The following is a 16,487-nucleotide window of genomic DNA, read 5'->3' as shown; positions in this document are numbered from 1 at the left end:
ACAATTCTTTTCTGGTGTGTAAGATCAGACAATGCTGCAAACACAGAGCATACTAAGAATTTTCTTTTAGATCTTACGACTTAGCATGAAAGAGCTCTACGAGCTCTGATACCAGTTGTTGGTGCGGAAGACATATGGAGAAAATATAATAGGGAAAATGACACCGAGAAATTAACGTGGTTCAGCAATTTGCCTACGTCCACGGTTGAAGAGCAACAATGATATTATCACTATGATAAAAGAGAATTACAAGTTCACTCAAGTGTTTCACTCACTTCCCAAAACCCAAGTACACCCAATAATTTTCCTATTATTTCCTCTCCATCACCAACATAATCAACACAACAACCACCATCACCAACATAATAAACAGAAAACCACCACCACCAACACATCCATCTTCACCAATTCATGCACCTCCACCCCTAGCATAAGCTAATTCTCCATTACAAGACACGACCCCATCACCTAAATCTCTTCCTTCTAAATAGTGTTTCACTCTTACCCTATGTCTCTCATTTCTCATACTCTCGTTCTGGACTCAGAAAATTCAGTTCATACTTATGGAACAATTTTTCTTGAATCAAAGATTGAATATGAAACTCAACCAACACCTACAGTCCAACCATATTCTCAACCTTAAATTGGCCCCTTCGCCTCCTTATCTCCTCTAGTCTATCATGTTTACCCATCCATCCATCAAAGAGTAAATGAGTTGTTTACTGCCCTGATCTCCGAGAAGGGAGATCTTTACTAACTGCTTCAAGTTGTAAACACTAGAAGAACTCAACAACAAGAATTGTAAGACATGATGATAGCTCAAGCAGTTGATAGGCAAAGGATGCTTGAAGACCTTTTGAGGCCTTAGATTTGTTTTACTTTTATACTTAATGTGTCAAGCAATGTACTATCCATGATATTACTCTATTAATGAAGCTTCCTTTTGACTTACTTTTCTTGCTCTATACTTTTTGTATGATATCAAATAGGGGAGAGTACATATATTATGAAACATTAGCATCAAACAATTAGTTAATTACTGTCAAAAAGGAACTTTGGTGAAAATAGGTGCATAATTCTCTCTATCACTCATTAGCATTGTACAATACTTATCATTAATATTCATTGTAATACACTTTTTCTGATAACACTCTCTATATTCTTATCTGAAACTCAAACACTCATCTCTATGAGATCTATGTATCTTCTCATGGGGTGATTTTAGGCTCTTCACCCTGAGTTAGGATCTTCTCCATTAATGGAGAAGCAAGTGCTTCAAAAAACAAAGGAAAATGAAACTTTTGATGACACGTTTATCCTTTTGAATATAATAAAATTACACTTTTGAATTATCTTTTGCTTAGCATTAAAAAAAATTAGAACAATTACTTATTATCATCAAAAGGAGGGAGCATGTTGAGACCTCATGTATGTGAAACATATTGCAAGTATCAATCCTCTAATTTTTGATGATTTCAAGTAGATTAAACAAGATTCTGTTAAACTTGTTCTTATCTTATACTTTTAGTATGCAGATTATCAGACAAATTTATAGCATATTTGAACGGTAAAATATAGATATCCAAAGTCGTCTATATTCAAGACTTGTCTGTGTTCGAGACCAGTCTATGATCAAGACCCGTTTGTATCCAAAATTGTCTTCGTTCAAGATATGTTTGTGTTCATGATCCGTCTAAGCTCAAGACCATTTTTCAACGAAGCCATTTATGAAACTAACCAACATTTCTGAGCACGAATGCTACTTTTAGACATTACACTCTGAATATGAAGAACTCAAGTAGTCAACCAGAGAAGAATGAATGATAAACTTATTTGAATCAAGAATGAAAAAAAGAACATCTCTAAAGACATGGTTTGAATCAAATAGAAGAAATAGTTATCTGATGGACCCCCAATCCAAAGGGTATATCAGAGACAACGTAAGAAAGATCAGGGCAAATTAGGAAGAAAGGAAGAAATAGAAATTGAGGCACATGGTAGTAACTAACTTCACACGTGGCAGAAAGAGAAAGAAGGGAGCAGATTCAGAGGGTGTGTTTTTGAGGAAGGAATGTGGAGGTTTGAAGCAGGCAATCATTTGGTAGTTTGGGGTGGCAATCTGTCACAAGGAGAGGAAATATTCCTATTGTCATTACCTTATCTTTTCTTCCAATACTATGTTATTTCCTATTCTATTTACTGCACCATCAATAAAATACTCTACACTGTTATTTTCTTATCAACTTCTTGTGCTATTTTTCTGCTGTTAAGAGATTCCTATCATTATCCAATGGACAAAATCCTTCAATTCATACGTTTTTGTATGAGACAACGGTACTTTATTACTACTAAAGGAAATTGTACAGTACAAATTAAAAAAGAAGTATGTTGGTCACCATTTTTTAGACTACCAATTATATCTGTCATCAGAAAGCTTCAATAACCATGAAGCATTAAATTCTCATTTTAGAAATATTATGAAGCGTTAATGGCATTGCATAAACAAGAGAAAGTCAAGCTAAAGCAAAGAAAAAGTTTTCATGGATATTAATTTCAATTAGAAACTTTGGCTTAACATAAACGATTATAGTAATAATTGTCTCATCTATAAATAGGTTCAATGTTTGAATAATTGAACAACATTCTAGAATATGTGAACAAGTTGAATATCATTTAAATCTCTCACTTATTTCAAAGATTATGTTCATCTTGTATTTAATAGCACCAAACTTAATTGAAGAGTCGCGTTTAGAGATGGCAAAACGAGCCGCCCAGCCCGTTTAACACACGCCCGCAAAAATTTAAGCAGGCGTGGGCATGCCCGCATTAGTTAACGGACAAAATTCATTGCCCTCCCCATTTTAAAATGGGCTAACGGGCTTGCGGGCGGCCCGCACGCATTGTTAAATAATTTAAAAAAATAAAAAAATTCATATAATAAATGAAATGAAATTAAATAAAGTAGTTGAAGATAAAAAATTAACAATTTTTTTTATATTTTATAGAAAGTTTAACAAATCACATTAGATTACAATTTTCTTAGGAATTAAAAATCACATTACATCATAACTTATTTAAAATTTTCTTACTTTTTCCTTAAATTATGTTTATGGGCCGCCGCATGCCCAACGGAAATGTCCACAAACTAAGCGGGCAAAACGGGCCGGGCAAAACAGGAAAATGGGCAAAATTTCTATGACATGCCCGCAAAAATATGTGGGCTATGTGGGCGCGCCCGCAGGCAATGCCTGTTTTGCCATCTCTAGTCGTGTTCAATCATGTTATTCATGTTTATTCCACTCTTTGAGTATGATTGAAACTTTTACGAACTCCTAACATTGCCGCCTCCTTAAGGGCCGACGTCCGTGGCGGCTTTCACTCTATCGACACTGACTCGATGGTAGTCCTGTCTCTTTTGGCGAATTCCCTCACCTATCAGTATTCGGTAATTACCTTAATCTAACCAATAGGTAGCTCTTTCCGTGACGCAGCTCTCAATGAAAGCATCAATTATTAGGATTTAAGCTCATGAGGAGAGTCCAACCCAAAAGACTAGTCTATTAGGAGGGAGAGCCTCATGGCTTAAGTACCACATTGAGTTTACTATTCTACTCAATGTGAGACTCCTAAAAAATACTTATTATTTCAATTCTCAAATAATTGATTTTCCAATTAATTTATTAATAATCAATCATGCAACTATTTTTAGTTTAGTTGGTTAATAATCGATTATACGAAATGTTAAATCAATTATGCTTATTATAATTGATTGATATTCAATTATTGACCAATTATCAACACAAAACTGGAAAATAATTGAATCGAATGAGATCAAGAACGAACCAAGATGAAATTTTTAATCAAAACAATGATGAATAATGAAATACTAGAAAGATATTAAAACAAACACGGTAAGTAAAAGCTTTAAAGAATTTAGTGTTAGAGAGAAATAAAAGACAATTTTATCACGGTTAACATCAGTCCACCTGGGCTACATTTAGCCCCTCATTGTGGTTTGAGTATTTTTAACAAATTAAAGATAAATAAACGTTGAGTTCAATCCTAATCTAGCTTGTTTGACTTCTATGATGTTAATACCTCACAACCTCTAGAGAAACAAACCTATTGAAACTACTTGGCAAGAAGATTCCTCACTTCTCACTTTTTTTATCTTTTCTGAACAAAAATATATATTGACTTTGTTATGTACGAATTACACCTTGTACGCGTAGAAATTACATAAATGATTAGAGATCACAAAATTTCAAATAACTCTAATTACTTGTATCTAAAGATAACAAATATGATGTATATTAGAAATGTATGCAGTGGATTTCAGAATGAAAAATCAATTTCTTCAATTATGAGTTTCTCTCTAAAGTGGATTTTTGAAAATTTTCCATATTTTCTGAAATTAAATGGATACGATATGTTGGATATGTGGAACTTGTAGCTCTTAAAAACAATTATTTTCAGTTTCAATCACCAAGTAATTAATTAACATTAAGTCATAATTGATTATTTATTTTCAACAGTTCATAATCGATTATCACTAAGTCATAATCGACTTTTTTCAACGGCTCATAATCAATTATCACTGAATCATTATCATATATATGCTTTAAAATCAGTTTCATAGCAAAACGAATTTAGATAAATGAATGTATAATCAATTATCGTTCATTATTGACACACGTTCGAATATCTAAACAGAAGAACTCGCCTTTAAGTAAACACCTCAATCCAATATCATTAAATTTTATAGATAAATGATATGAGTGTTTTAGACAAGTAAGATTTTACCACATTCATCATAGACCTATGAAATACAAAATGCACCATAAAGCACAATCTAAGATAATGTAAAGTACATCTTAGCTTTCTTATTATCGTGTAGTCTTGTTTTGCCATTAGCTTTAACTTCCTCATCAAAACATGTATTGCACAAGTTCTTCAATCTTGCTTTCGCTAAGGAAGAAAATGATTTTCTCTACATGGATATCATGCTCAGTGTCTTATGACCTATATGACTATCATGTTGCAACCAACTCTATTGGAGGTCTATGATGCTCTACAAAAGAAGTGTGATGATAGAACAAAGAAGTATGTTGTGAGTCGCTATCTCAAATACTAGATGATTGCATTGTCTCGTTAACTCTAGAGGATTGCACATGAAATTATCTCTATAGATATGAACTTAGATGAACAATTTCAAGTAGTTATAATCATAAACAAACTTCCTCTTTTTGGAATGATTTTAAAAACATTCTTAGGCATAGAACTAAAGAATTTTCGTTGAAGAGTTTGATTATTTGCTTGAGAATTATGGAGGAAGAAAGAAAACAAACCTAGAAAGATGACGAGCTTGTTGAATCAAATAATAATATAGAGAAAATTCACTAGTGCGATTTTGAACACCATAGCCAAGAGTTTCAAGAATCAGAACCATAACATCAATTAAAAATATAACAAGCAGAAATGGAACTTTCCAGGAAACCAATATGGGAAGTAGAGACCCCCTAATAAAAATGACACTGGTGTATTATTTATGTGGTAAAATTGTGGCAAACCAAATCATATAGGACGCAAGTGCAAGAACGGGACTTGACCCACTCTACAGGCTAACCTGGATGAAGAGTCATTTGTGGCTATGATCACTAAGATTATTTATTTTGGTGGATTAGATTGGATATGGGTAGACATTGATGCTTCACGCCAGGTCTATTATGATCCTCTATGTTCAAAATATACACCACTGTTGATGATAAGGAATTGAGATTGGGTGATTCTCATACAACTAATGTTGATGGAAGTGGAATGATAGAGGGTTTCTATCAATGAAGTTAATAATTCTGGAAATTAAAGAGAATAAAAGAGATTGAACAATGCTCTAGATTTTTCATATATTCATCAAAGGAAAGCTGTTCAATTTAAATACAATAAGCAAACCCTAATTATGATGTTAGCCTTACACTTGGCAACATCTTGATTGAAAGGTAAATTCTTAAAACATAAATATTAAAATAGAAGGTTCTAGACTATATAATTTGTCATCCATTTAGGGGGAACTTTGGGCCTTTTATCATTAAGCCCATTTGGCCTATCAATACTCTCCCCATGAATAACAACCTTATCCTCAAGGTTGAGGCCGAATTCGGTTGGCTCTGCTGGAGATGGAATGGGATCTGTGGCCATAGTAGGATCCGTGAAGCCCATTTGGTTGGATAAGGGAGAGATTTTGAAATTCCTTGTGATAGATTCTTGTGGATAGGGAATCCGAGGTGGCACGTTCTGGGTGGAGGGAGAAGATTTCCTTGTAGAGATAAGGGATAGGGGTTGTTGACCGGCTAACTTTTCTACTGTGTGTAGAACGTGTGGCACCGTGTTATTGGGGAGCTCGGAACGAGTGGCACAGTGTGCAGCAGGCTCATTAATGCATGTAGCAAGCTTATTAATGCGTGGACCATTGGCAGCAGGGAGCCGTTGCTTTTCTGTCACGCGTGGGACGCGTGTCGCGTTGGCAGTGGAGCCGTTTCAATTATCGTGTGGTAATTCGTTCCAGCCTTGTGCAGCGTGAACAAGGGGAACTGTGAAGGTCCCTTTTTTATTCCCATTAATGAGTTGTTTGGACCCCAATGTAATAATTTCTTCTTCCATAATTGAATTTGAAATCCGGAAATTATTTTTTTTCCCCTTATAGTTAATGTGTCACCCTTCACGTGTTGCTTTAGCTTTGAAGTGGAACTCAGTAGTTCATTTTGTGTTTTTGTCACTGCAGACTGAGTTGTTGTTCTGTCTTCTCCCTTTTCTTTACACCCTAAATTTTTTTCTTCATTGCTTCCTTCCTCTGAATTTAACACAAGTTGAGACTGTGTATATATGGAAGGGGTTCCCCAAAACGGTTTGAGCTTTGAAACATGAAAAATCGGGTGCACTTGAGAGCCTTTCGGTAGTGCAAGTTCATATGCTACCATTCCTATATGTCGGAGAATATAGTAAGGACCAAAAAAACGCTTGCTCAACTTTTGGTTTGCCCTTCTTGTCATTGTGTGTTGCCGGTACGGCTGAAGTTTCAACCAAACCCAGACACCGATGCTAAAAACACGGTCAGATCTATGTTTATCACTCTATATCTTCATCCTTTGTTGAGCTTTATACAAATTATTTTTTAGCTGAGTGATTAATAGCTGCCTCTCATGTAGGGAAATGTTTAGTTCTGCGTCTCAACTTCGGCTCGTTGTGTAGTCAATGATGGTCGGTGGACGTCTTCCGTAGAGAGCCTGAAAAGGGGTCATGTCTGTGGATGAATTCTTAGAAGTGTTGTACCAATACTCGGCAAGAGACAAAAACGTGAACCATTTTTTTGGATGGTCACTGGTGAAACACCGCAGGTAAGCTTCCAATCCCCTATTCATCACTTCGGTTTGACCGTCCGATTCAGGATGATAAACACTACTAAAACAAAGCTTTGTTCCTTGCAGATGAAAAAATTCTTTCCAGAAGCTACTCAAGAATAGCTTATCCCGATCTGACACAATAGTTCTGGGGATGCCATGAAGGCAAAAGATTTCAGTAGTGAAATGATTGGCTAACTGAGTTGCTTTGAAATGACTTGGTAGTGCAACAAAATGACCGTACTTAGTCAATCTATCCACAACAACCCATATCACTGTGTACCCATATGATGGAGGAAGGGAAGTAATAAAATCCATGGAAATGTCTTCCCAAACTTGGTGAGTACAGGTAATGGATGAAGTTTACCTTGTAGTTTTGTTGGCACATATTTGTTATGTTGACATATAAGACAATGCTTAATGAAATGCTTTGTGTCTTTGTATTGCCCAGGCCAAAAGAACGACGCTGCTAGTCTAGCCATAGTCGGTTTGAGGCCCGAATGTACAGCCATCGGAGTGGAGTGATATTCCGAAAGCAATATTGCTCACAGCCCAATATCTGCAGGTATATAAAGCCTAGTCTTGTAGTATAGCAACCCATTTTTTTCAAGATAAATCTCTGTAGAAGATTTCAGAAGCTTTTCCACTAATTGTTTGCCCTCTGTTGTGGCATAATACTGAGCAAATTGAGTCAAGACTGATGGGACAGGGGAACTCAAGGACACTAAGATCGATTCTGCTGACTCACATCGTGATAGAGCATCAGCAAATCTATTGTCACGACCAGGTTTGTAAAATATCTCATAGTGAAATCCTTGTAATTTCGTTGCCCATCGTTGTTGTTATGTGGTTTGATAACTCTGAGTTAACATATGTTTCAAACTCTGTTGGTCAGTAAATATCCGAAAATATCTGCCAAGAAGATACTGACGCCATTTCATTACTGATTGTGTAACAGCAAATAATTCCCGGACATAAGCAGAGGCGGCTTGCATCCGAGTAGACAGTTTCTTGCTGAATAAGGCAATTGGGTGTCCATTTTGTGACAAGACTGCTCCAATAGCTAATGCAGACGCATCAGTTTCAACATCGAAGACAACATTAAAGTCCGGAAGCACTAACACGGGGCTTTGTGTCATTATTTGTTTCATTTGTGTAAAAGCATCTAGTGCCATAGATGACCATGTAAACTGTGATTGTTTTAATAAATACGTGAGTGGAGTGGCGTGAGCAGCGAGTTTCGAATGAAACGACAATAAAACCCAGTCAGGCCCAAAAACCCGCGTAACTGTGTTAATGAACACGGAACGGGCCACTCAACAATGGCTTGGATTTTATCGGGGTCAGGTTGAACCCCCTTGGCTGACAAAATATGGCCCAAATATGCAACCGATTTCACTCCAAAAGTACACTTCGACATTTTAGCATAAAATTGATGATCAGATAGCAAACGTAAAATTAATTGAAGATGACTAACATGATCTGTTAATGTAGGGCTATAAACCAGAATATCATCAAAAAATACCAGCACAAACTTGCGTAGATAGGGTCATAGTAAATCATTCATTGCGGACTGAAAAGTGGATGAGGCATTTGTAAGCCCAAACGACATTACCAAGAATTCATAGTGCCTATCGAAAGTCCGGAAAGCAGTCTTGTGCGTATCTTCTGGTCGAATCCAAATCTGGTGATATCCATATCTCAAATCAATTTTTGAAAAGATTGTGGCAGTTCCAACTTCATCAATAAGTTCATCAATTGTAGGAATCGGAAAACGATCCTTCACTGTAATAGCATTGAGGCTACGATAAGTAACACAGAACCGCCATGTTCCATCTTTCTTTCTCACCAACAATACCGGAGAAGCAAATGGACTTGTACTTGGGATGACAATCCCTTCATGCAACATGTAAGATAAGAGTTTGGTCATGGCATCTTTTTTGTGGTGAGGGTATCTATAGGGTTTAACATTAACAGGTTGGGAGTTGGGCAATAAGGTAATGCGGTGGTCATGGGGTCTGAAGGGTGGTAGTCCTTTAGGTGGGTTGAATATGTGGGTAAATGAGTCTAGGATAGCTTGAATTTCTTGGTTTGTAGGGTTGGGTGAAAGAGTGTCAGTAGGTAGTGTGGTAGTAGTAGTTGGGTTTGGTTATGGGAAGGAAATACAAAACATTTCTGCAATAGAGTCTGTTTAGTTGGTTTTGGGAATTTTGGTCGATGAGAGTAATGGTTTTGTTGTCATAGTAGAAGGACATTGATGGTATAGCAAAGTCGGAGGTAATAGGTCCAAGTGTTTGTAACCACTCAATACCCAAGACCAAATCTTTCCCTTGGATAGGTAGTAAGTAGGATGGTACCAGAAAAAGTTGTTGTTGCAATTGTAGTGGAGTTTCTCTGCACACACCGGTGCAATAAATATGATCCCCGTTTCCCACCATTACTAGAAATTTAGGGGTAGGAAAAATCTCAAATCTGAGGAACTGTGTTATTCGTGATTGCATAACATTATGAGAACTGCTTGTGTCAACCAGCACATGAACCAGGTGACCATGAATAAGACCCTGAAATTTGAGTGTCCTAGGCGAAGGATTGCCTTTGAGTGCTTGGGCAGAGAGTTGAAAATGAACAAATTCTTCAAGGTTCTCTAGTGGAGAATTTTCTATGGTGATAATAGGAGAAGTGTTCACCTATGTTTTCAACCCTGAGTCTAGATTGCATAGCTCAGTAGGGTCATCATCAATCACAAACAAGAAAAATTGCTTAGGTTGGCATTTGTGACCAAAAATGTATTTCTCATCACAGTGATAACAAAGACCATGGACCCTTCGTTCTTGCATCTGGGCTGCTGTTAAACATTTAATGGCCACTTTATTTTGTGGTGCAGAAATAGATCCAGCGGCTGATGAGACGCTGTGCTGAGTAGTGGGTCGTGGAAAACGTACCATTGGTTTTTCATCATTAATTTTACTCTCAATCAACTTAGCTAAAGCGATAACATGACTAATTGAATGAGGTTGTAAAATTGCTAATTCCCTACGAATTTCTACTTTAAGATCAGAAATAAAACAATTTAACATCATTTCAGGGGGAAAACCTACCACTTTGTTAGAAAGCTTTTCAAAACGCCTCTGATAATAAGTAATTGTGGTAAATTGCCTCAACTTGAACAACTCTGCTTGGTGGTTATCATAAGTTGATGGACCAAAACATTGTTGGATGTCCCTAGTAAAATCATCCCAGGTTGTGAGTTGCTGATTTTGGAACATCCATTTATACTAGCTGAGTGCTTCTCCTATCATTGAACCATTAACTCCATACGTTTTGGAGGAGTAATCTGATATAGTTGGAAGAATTGTTCCGCCTGGAAAATCCAATCCAATGGTTCAGATCCATCAAATGATTGAAGGTTTAATTTTTGGGGTTTGAGATTAGGATAAAGATTGGAGGTAGAAGAGTGCATGGAGGTAGAGAATGACTGGTCAGAGAAACCAGGGGGTGGAGAAGGAGGTGGTTTATGTTGGATCTGAAATTTCAAATCTGAAATGACAGATTGTAGCTCTTCATGTCTAGTGTTCATGGTTTGTTGCATAAGTTCTTGACTTGCTGCAAAATGGAGCTCCATAGAGGAGAGTTTCTCCATAATGTTGCTCAAAGGATCATCCAAGGGTTGAGAAGGGTTTTTAGGAGACATGAGGAAGATGAAAGTACCAAATTGATAGAGGGTTTCTATCAATGAAGTTAATAATTCTGGAAATTAAAGACAATAAAAGAGATTGATCAATGCTCTAGATTTTTCATATATTCATCAAAGGAAAGCTGTTCAATTTAAATACAATAAGCAAACCCTAATTATGATATTAGTCTTACACTTGGCAACATCTTGATTGAAAGGTAAATTCTTAAAACAGAAATATTAAAATAAAATGTTCTAGACAATATAATTTGTCATCCATTTAGGGGGAACTCTGGGGATTTTATGATTAAGCCCATTTGGCCTATTATGGAAATTTAGAAATTTAACTCACTTGAAAGACTTTAATCTTGAAAGTAATACATAACCAGAAACGAGATAATAATCCAGTCTTTAGTTACCTCCGTAATAAGGCTAAAATTCCTCAAACTATTGGGGCTAACTTTTACATCATCACAAACGATGACATCTTTGCATGGAAGGGTTATGCTAATGATAGAATGTTCAAATTGAATGTGAAGTTAATAAAATTTTCGTTTCTCTTATGTTACATGATTTTAATGTTGCCCATATTAGATTATGTTATGTTTCGATAAAATCCGAACCTTTTGAATTATTTCAGAAAATGATTTGGAGTGAAGATGTATTTTAGATAATCCAACCCTTTTGAATTATTTTATTCTTTTTTGTTGGTACATTACATTATTTTATTCTGCTATATGTCAACTTAATAAAATGTTTATGAGAAGTAGTAAATGATAATTTATCACTTTTATATATGATTGTTCAGACTATAGTTATGTATATTAAATAAAGAGATGGAATTCATTTAAGTTTAAAAAACTTAATTCATATCTTATCATCAATTCTATAGAAATTAAATAGTTTAGATCTACTCATTAATTCTAATTACTGAATTTCCATAAAATTGATGACTAAGATGTACAATAAGAGTAACCACAGCGGGTATTCTTAAGATTGTTTTTAACGGAATAAGAACATTTTTACTTTGTTCTCCACTGTGTTGTTTTTATTTCCTTACTTTTGTTCTTAAATAAGAACAACTCTTAGTTATTCTTAACCAAAAGAAAGATGTGGGAAAAAGACAAATGTTGTGGGACCCAAACAAGAATAAGAATGATGTTTATGATTGTGAGAAAAAAATATTTATTGCTCTTATTTCATGGAGAGTTATAATAAATTATAAAATAATTTCTAAGACTCAAATAAGAATAAAAAAGTTGTTTGTCATTGGAGATGGTCTAAGTCTTTTAAACTGAATGTTGGAACAAGTGATTCCCCTCCGCTAAATAAAAGTAGAATATAAAGTATTTCATCATATAACGTATCTCATCATATAACTTATCTCTTTCGCCCATTAAAAGTGTAGAATTTATATTTTTTTCTTTTGTTTTAGAAATATTTTTATAAAAAAATTAAAAAAATATAAAATAATCTTAGTAACTAAAAGAAATAATGAATCGATACTTTATATTTATAGTAGGAGATATTTTAACTTCAAAACTAATTTACAAGAAAATAAAGAAACCAATCACTAGTGAAAAAATAGAAACTTTATTAAGTCTGTTGTTACTATCTTGTTTGATTATGGTGCTGCACCTCATAGGTGTGGTGAGAAGTGCAGCATCAACTATAAGCCAATGAACGCATGATTCAAATTAGAAAAGCCAATAATATCACGTTATCTTAATTATTAATATTATTATAATTATTATTAAAATGCCAACTTGGTTTAATTATTAAGAATGTTATCTTGCCCTTGTAAATGAAGGGGCCATGAGCGCAGGATTGAAATTAGAACAGCCAATGATAAATGGAGGACAGCGAATATCATTTAACCGCAACAATCAGCTAGAAGCCAATTACATCAAGTATATTAAAATCCAAAATCCACAAAAGGCAACCAAAAAAAGTTATCGCTCCTCACAGAGCAGCACCGACGGTACAAGATAAGAACGATTTATTCAAACATCTCAGATGGACAATGAAGGAAAAAGCGAAATGGAACAAAGCTATCCATAAAGCTACTTTGCAGAACCACCAGCTTAAAGAGTCTTGGCAACATGAGCAATCAGGTCAACAACACGGGTACTGCAAGACCGCATAAAAAGTAGATTTTAGATTTTGATCTATGCATGAGTTAAAAATAAGCTGAAATCTGAATTAACAAATATGCTGGCACATATAGTGCATTTTCATTACCTGTAGCCCCACTCGTTGTCATACCATGACACAAGTTTCACATATTTCTCATTCAATGCAATTCCAGCCTTGGCATCAAAAATGCTTGACCTGAAACAATGATCAAAACAACACAATTTATGACCTTAATACAAAAACAAAGATAAACCATTTCTAAGGTAATGTAAAAATCAATAGGCACGGCACCATCACCAATACCCATCATCGTGTTCGACAACCGCCGAGCTGCATGACATAATAATATATTAATGTATACCTGTTGTCACCAATGAAGTCAGTGGAGACAACATCATCTTCAGTGTAACCAAGGATCCCCTTCAACTTGCCCTCTGACTCCTCCCTGAGAAAGAAAACATTATTAAATCAAATGATTCAAGAGAGCAATAACATGTAATGTACGACGAATCAATGTAGTGTGCACTTACTTGATGGCTTTCTTAATTTCATCATAGGTAGCTGCCTTCTCTAGCCTGACTGTGAGATCAACAACAGAGACATCCACGGTAGGAACACGGAAAGCCATTCCAGTCAATTTTCCATTCAAAACTGGGAGGACTTTGCCAACAGCCTTCACACCATAAAACAAGAATGAGAAAAGCAAAGCAAGAAAATGTTGCATATATAAAACAGGGTCAAATATTCACCTTGGCAGCACCAGTGCTGCTAGGAATGATGTTGAATGAAGCAGCTCTTCCACCTCTCCAGTCTTTGCTGGATGGCCCATCAACAGTTTTCTGAGTGGCTGATTCGCAAAACAGAAAAACCCTACTTAGTATGCAGCATGACATAATTCAGAACTCACAATAGGTAATCATTAACCAACTACCACCAGAACCTACCAGTAATGGAGTGGACAGTGGTCATGAGACCCTCAACGATTCCAAATCTGTCATTAATAACCTACAAAATCCACACAATACAATCAGGATCATATAATAAGCAAGAACATAACAAACAGTGCAAAGAATCTGGAGGAATAGGAACCTTGGCAAGAGGAGCAAGGCAGTTGGTTGTACAGCTAGCATTAGAAATAATGTCAAGCTCTGGCTTGTACTCATGCTCATTAACACCAACAACAAACATGGGAGCATCTTTGCTGGGTGCAGAGATGATAACCTTCTTTGCTCCACCCTGGATTATAACAAACAGGACATACAAATATTATAATCTCCATTAGATAAAACTAAAAGAACAAACCATAATGACAAAGTGTGGTTGCAGATCACATTATACAATCAAGCACACAACAAAAATAAGCTTACTATTATAGTAAGCGTTGCAACTTGGGATCTGTTTGCGAATTAGGTTTTAGAGAAAAAGGAAAAACTTCTACTTGTGAAATGGCTTTGAAGCTTTCCCTTTCCCTTTCTTCCCCTCCGAAAAACTCAACTCACAAACAGACTCTAACTATCCAAAAAACATAGAAAAGGTATGAAAACTAAGAAATCATATACAGCATTCCAGGCATAATAAATGACACAGAAGAACAAACTGTGGAAATGGTGGGATGAAATACAGACCTTCAAATGGGCAGCAGCCTTGTCCTTATCGGTGAAAACACCGGTGGACTCAACGATGATTTCAGCACCACTCTCAGCCCATGGGATCTCCTCTGGGTTCCTGAACATCAATAACTCTTAAATACCTCTTTAAAATTAAAGAACTCTTATGTTCATTTACATTCACATGCATTTCATTTACAACAACAATGATAAAAACTGATCAGTACCTGTGTCCATAGACAGCAACGGACTTCTCACCAAAGAGAAGGGTTTTAGAGTCCTTCACCTTAAGCTCATGATGTTTCCACTGTCCGTGAACACTGTCGTACTTGAACATGTAGGTCTACATAACCAAAACCCAACCAAGAATAGCGTTATTATTCAGATCTATTTATTAAAAAAATATTCAGATTACTTACGGAAGGTGAGAATGTTTATGACTTAAAATTAAATGATACTATTTCAATTAACAAAAAACAATGTTTCTTTTTAAAGTAGTTATGGTTCTGTGAAGTAAAATATAGATTTTAAATTAGAGTCTCGTGCATCGGGCCACTAAAAAGGTGTTACTAGATCGGTTGAAAATAGAAGAGTTACCATGTAATCAGTGGTGATGAAGGGGTCGTTAACAGCGACGAGTTCAACATCGTCTCTCTGAAGAGCAACCCTAGCGACCAAACGTCCGATTCTTCCGAATCCTGTGTCATATAAACAATAATAATAAATAAAATAAATAAATAATCGATCTAATCTGATGGACGACATGAAAGATCAGAGGAAAGAGATGAGTTTACCGTTGATTCCGATCTTGATCTTGCCTGATAAAAAAAACAAAAATCAGATCATAAGAGATTAATCTAAGTAATCAATTATAGATAAAAGCAGAAAAAATAAGAAATCGATTTTACCCATGAGTGCGAAAAAGGTAGAGAAAATAAGAGTTTGAGGGTTGTTTGTTGGAAGTTGAAGATAGTGAATAGCAGAATAGGAAAAGTGTCTGAAGTAGGGTTTGTATTTATAGAAGAAATGGTAGGTGAGTGTGAGAGATTATAATCGACTACGGGACCGGTGTATGGCTCGTGATACTGCGCTAGATTTAGCTGTTTGGTTTTTCGGATGCTTTCCTGTGGTCTCACGCCAACAGAATATCCGCTGCAACTAGAGGCATCTCCCTTTTTCTTCACTTTTTCTATTAAATTTGGATTCTCATTCACTTTTTCTATTAAATTTGGATAGTATCTAAAAACATTGCCTTCTTAAACTAGTTGAATTGTGGTATTAAGTTTCACACTGATCAAAATAGAGAGAAACTAGTTGAATTGGGGTATTAAGATTCACACTAATTAAGAGAAAAAGATATATAAAAGTGTTATGTTAGTACGTTACTTAGTATATAATTCCTTATTTATTCTTAATTAAGATTGATTTTTAAATAAAAATAATATAAATAAACAGTGCATGATTCATTATCTGTATATAAATTTTTATAATAGGGAGAATCAACATAAAAAAGTAAGAAATTGAAAACCTGTCTAAAAATGGAAACTACAAAAAAGTGAAATTGTTTAAATGATGTTTGACTGTTTTTTCTTATAAAACCGGTGGATCTAAATATGTTTTTTGTTAAAATTTTACTAAATTAATTCTTATTAGTGTGATGGTTTAAGATTAATCTTT

General features: G+C 35.4%; 1 protein-coding gene and 1 long non-coding RNA gene across 2 annotated transcripts; one reads left to right on the top strand and one right to left on the bottom strand.

Annotated features, from left to right (window-relative positions):
• Nucleotides 1-7,410: 7,410 nt before the first annotated feature.
• LOC109340752 lies at nt 7,411-14,829 on the top strand. Its single transcript, XR_002106836.1, has 3 exons — nt 7,411-7,422; nt 11,585-11,587; nt 14,519-14,829. It is a non-coding gene; the product is annotated as an uncharacterized LOC109340752 (long non-coding RNA).
• LOC109340751 (glyceraldehyde-3-phosphate dehydrogenase, cytosolic-like) lies at nt 12,901-15,828 on the bottom strand. The gene is made up of 12 exons (XM_019578482.1): nt 15,719-15,828; nt 15,605-15,628; nt 15,408-15,508; nt 15,038-15,153; nt 14,829-14,928; nt 14,293-14,439; nt 14,148-14,208; nt 13,953-14,050; nt 13,734-13,876; nt 13,565-13,648; nt 13,309-13,398; nt 12,901-13,197 (listed from the first exon to the last, which is right to left on the bottom strand). The coding sequence occupies exons 1-12, from the start codon at nt 15,720-15,722 to the stop codon at nt 13,152-13,154; spliced, it is 1,014 nt and encodes a 337-aa protein (XP_019434027.1). The 5' UTR covers nt 15,723-15,828; the 3' UTR covers nt 12,901-13,151.
• Between the last annotated feature and the right edge of the window lie 659 nt (nt 15,829-16,487).

This window comes from Lupinus angustifolius, unplaced genomic scaffold, assembly GCF_001865875.1.
Source record: "Lupinus angustifolius cultivar Tanjil unplaced genomic scaffold, LupAngTanjil_v1.0 Scaffold_243_24, whole genome shotgun sequence".
In the NCBI taxonomy this organism is placed as follows: Eukaryota; Viridiplantae; Streptophyta; class Magnoliopsida; order Fabales; family Fabaceae; genus Lupinus; species Lupinus angustifolius.
This window is presented reverse-complemented; position numbering and strand designations above follow the sequence as displayed.

Excerpts from the sequence above, each read along its gene's own strand:
- LOC109340751 (XM_019578482.1), bottom strand. Across the intron at positions 13,877-13,952 it reads GCAGCACTGGTGCTGCCAAG|GCTGTTGGCAAAGTCCTCCC; the intron begins GTGAATATTTGA and ends TATGGTGTGAAG. Across the intron at positions 13,649-13,733 it reads GAAATTAAGAAAGCCATCAA|GGAGGAGTCAGAGGGCAAGT; the intron begins GTAAGTGCACAC and ends TTTCTTTCTCAG.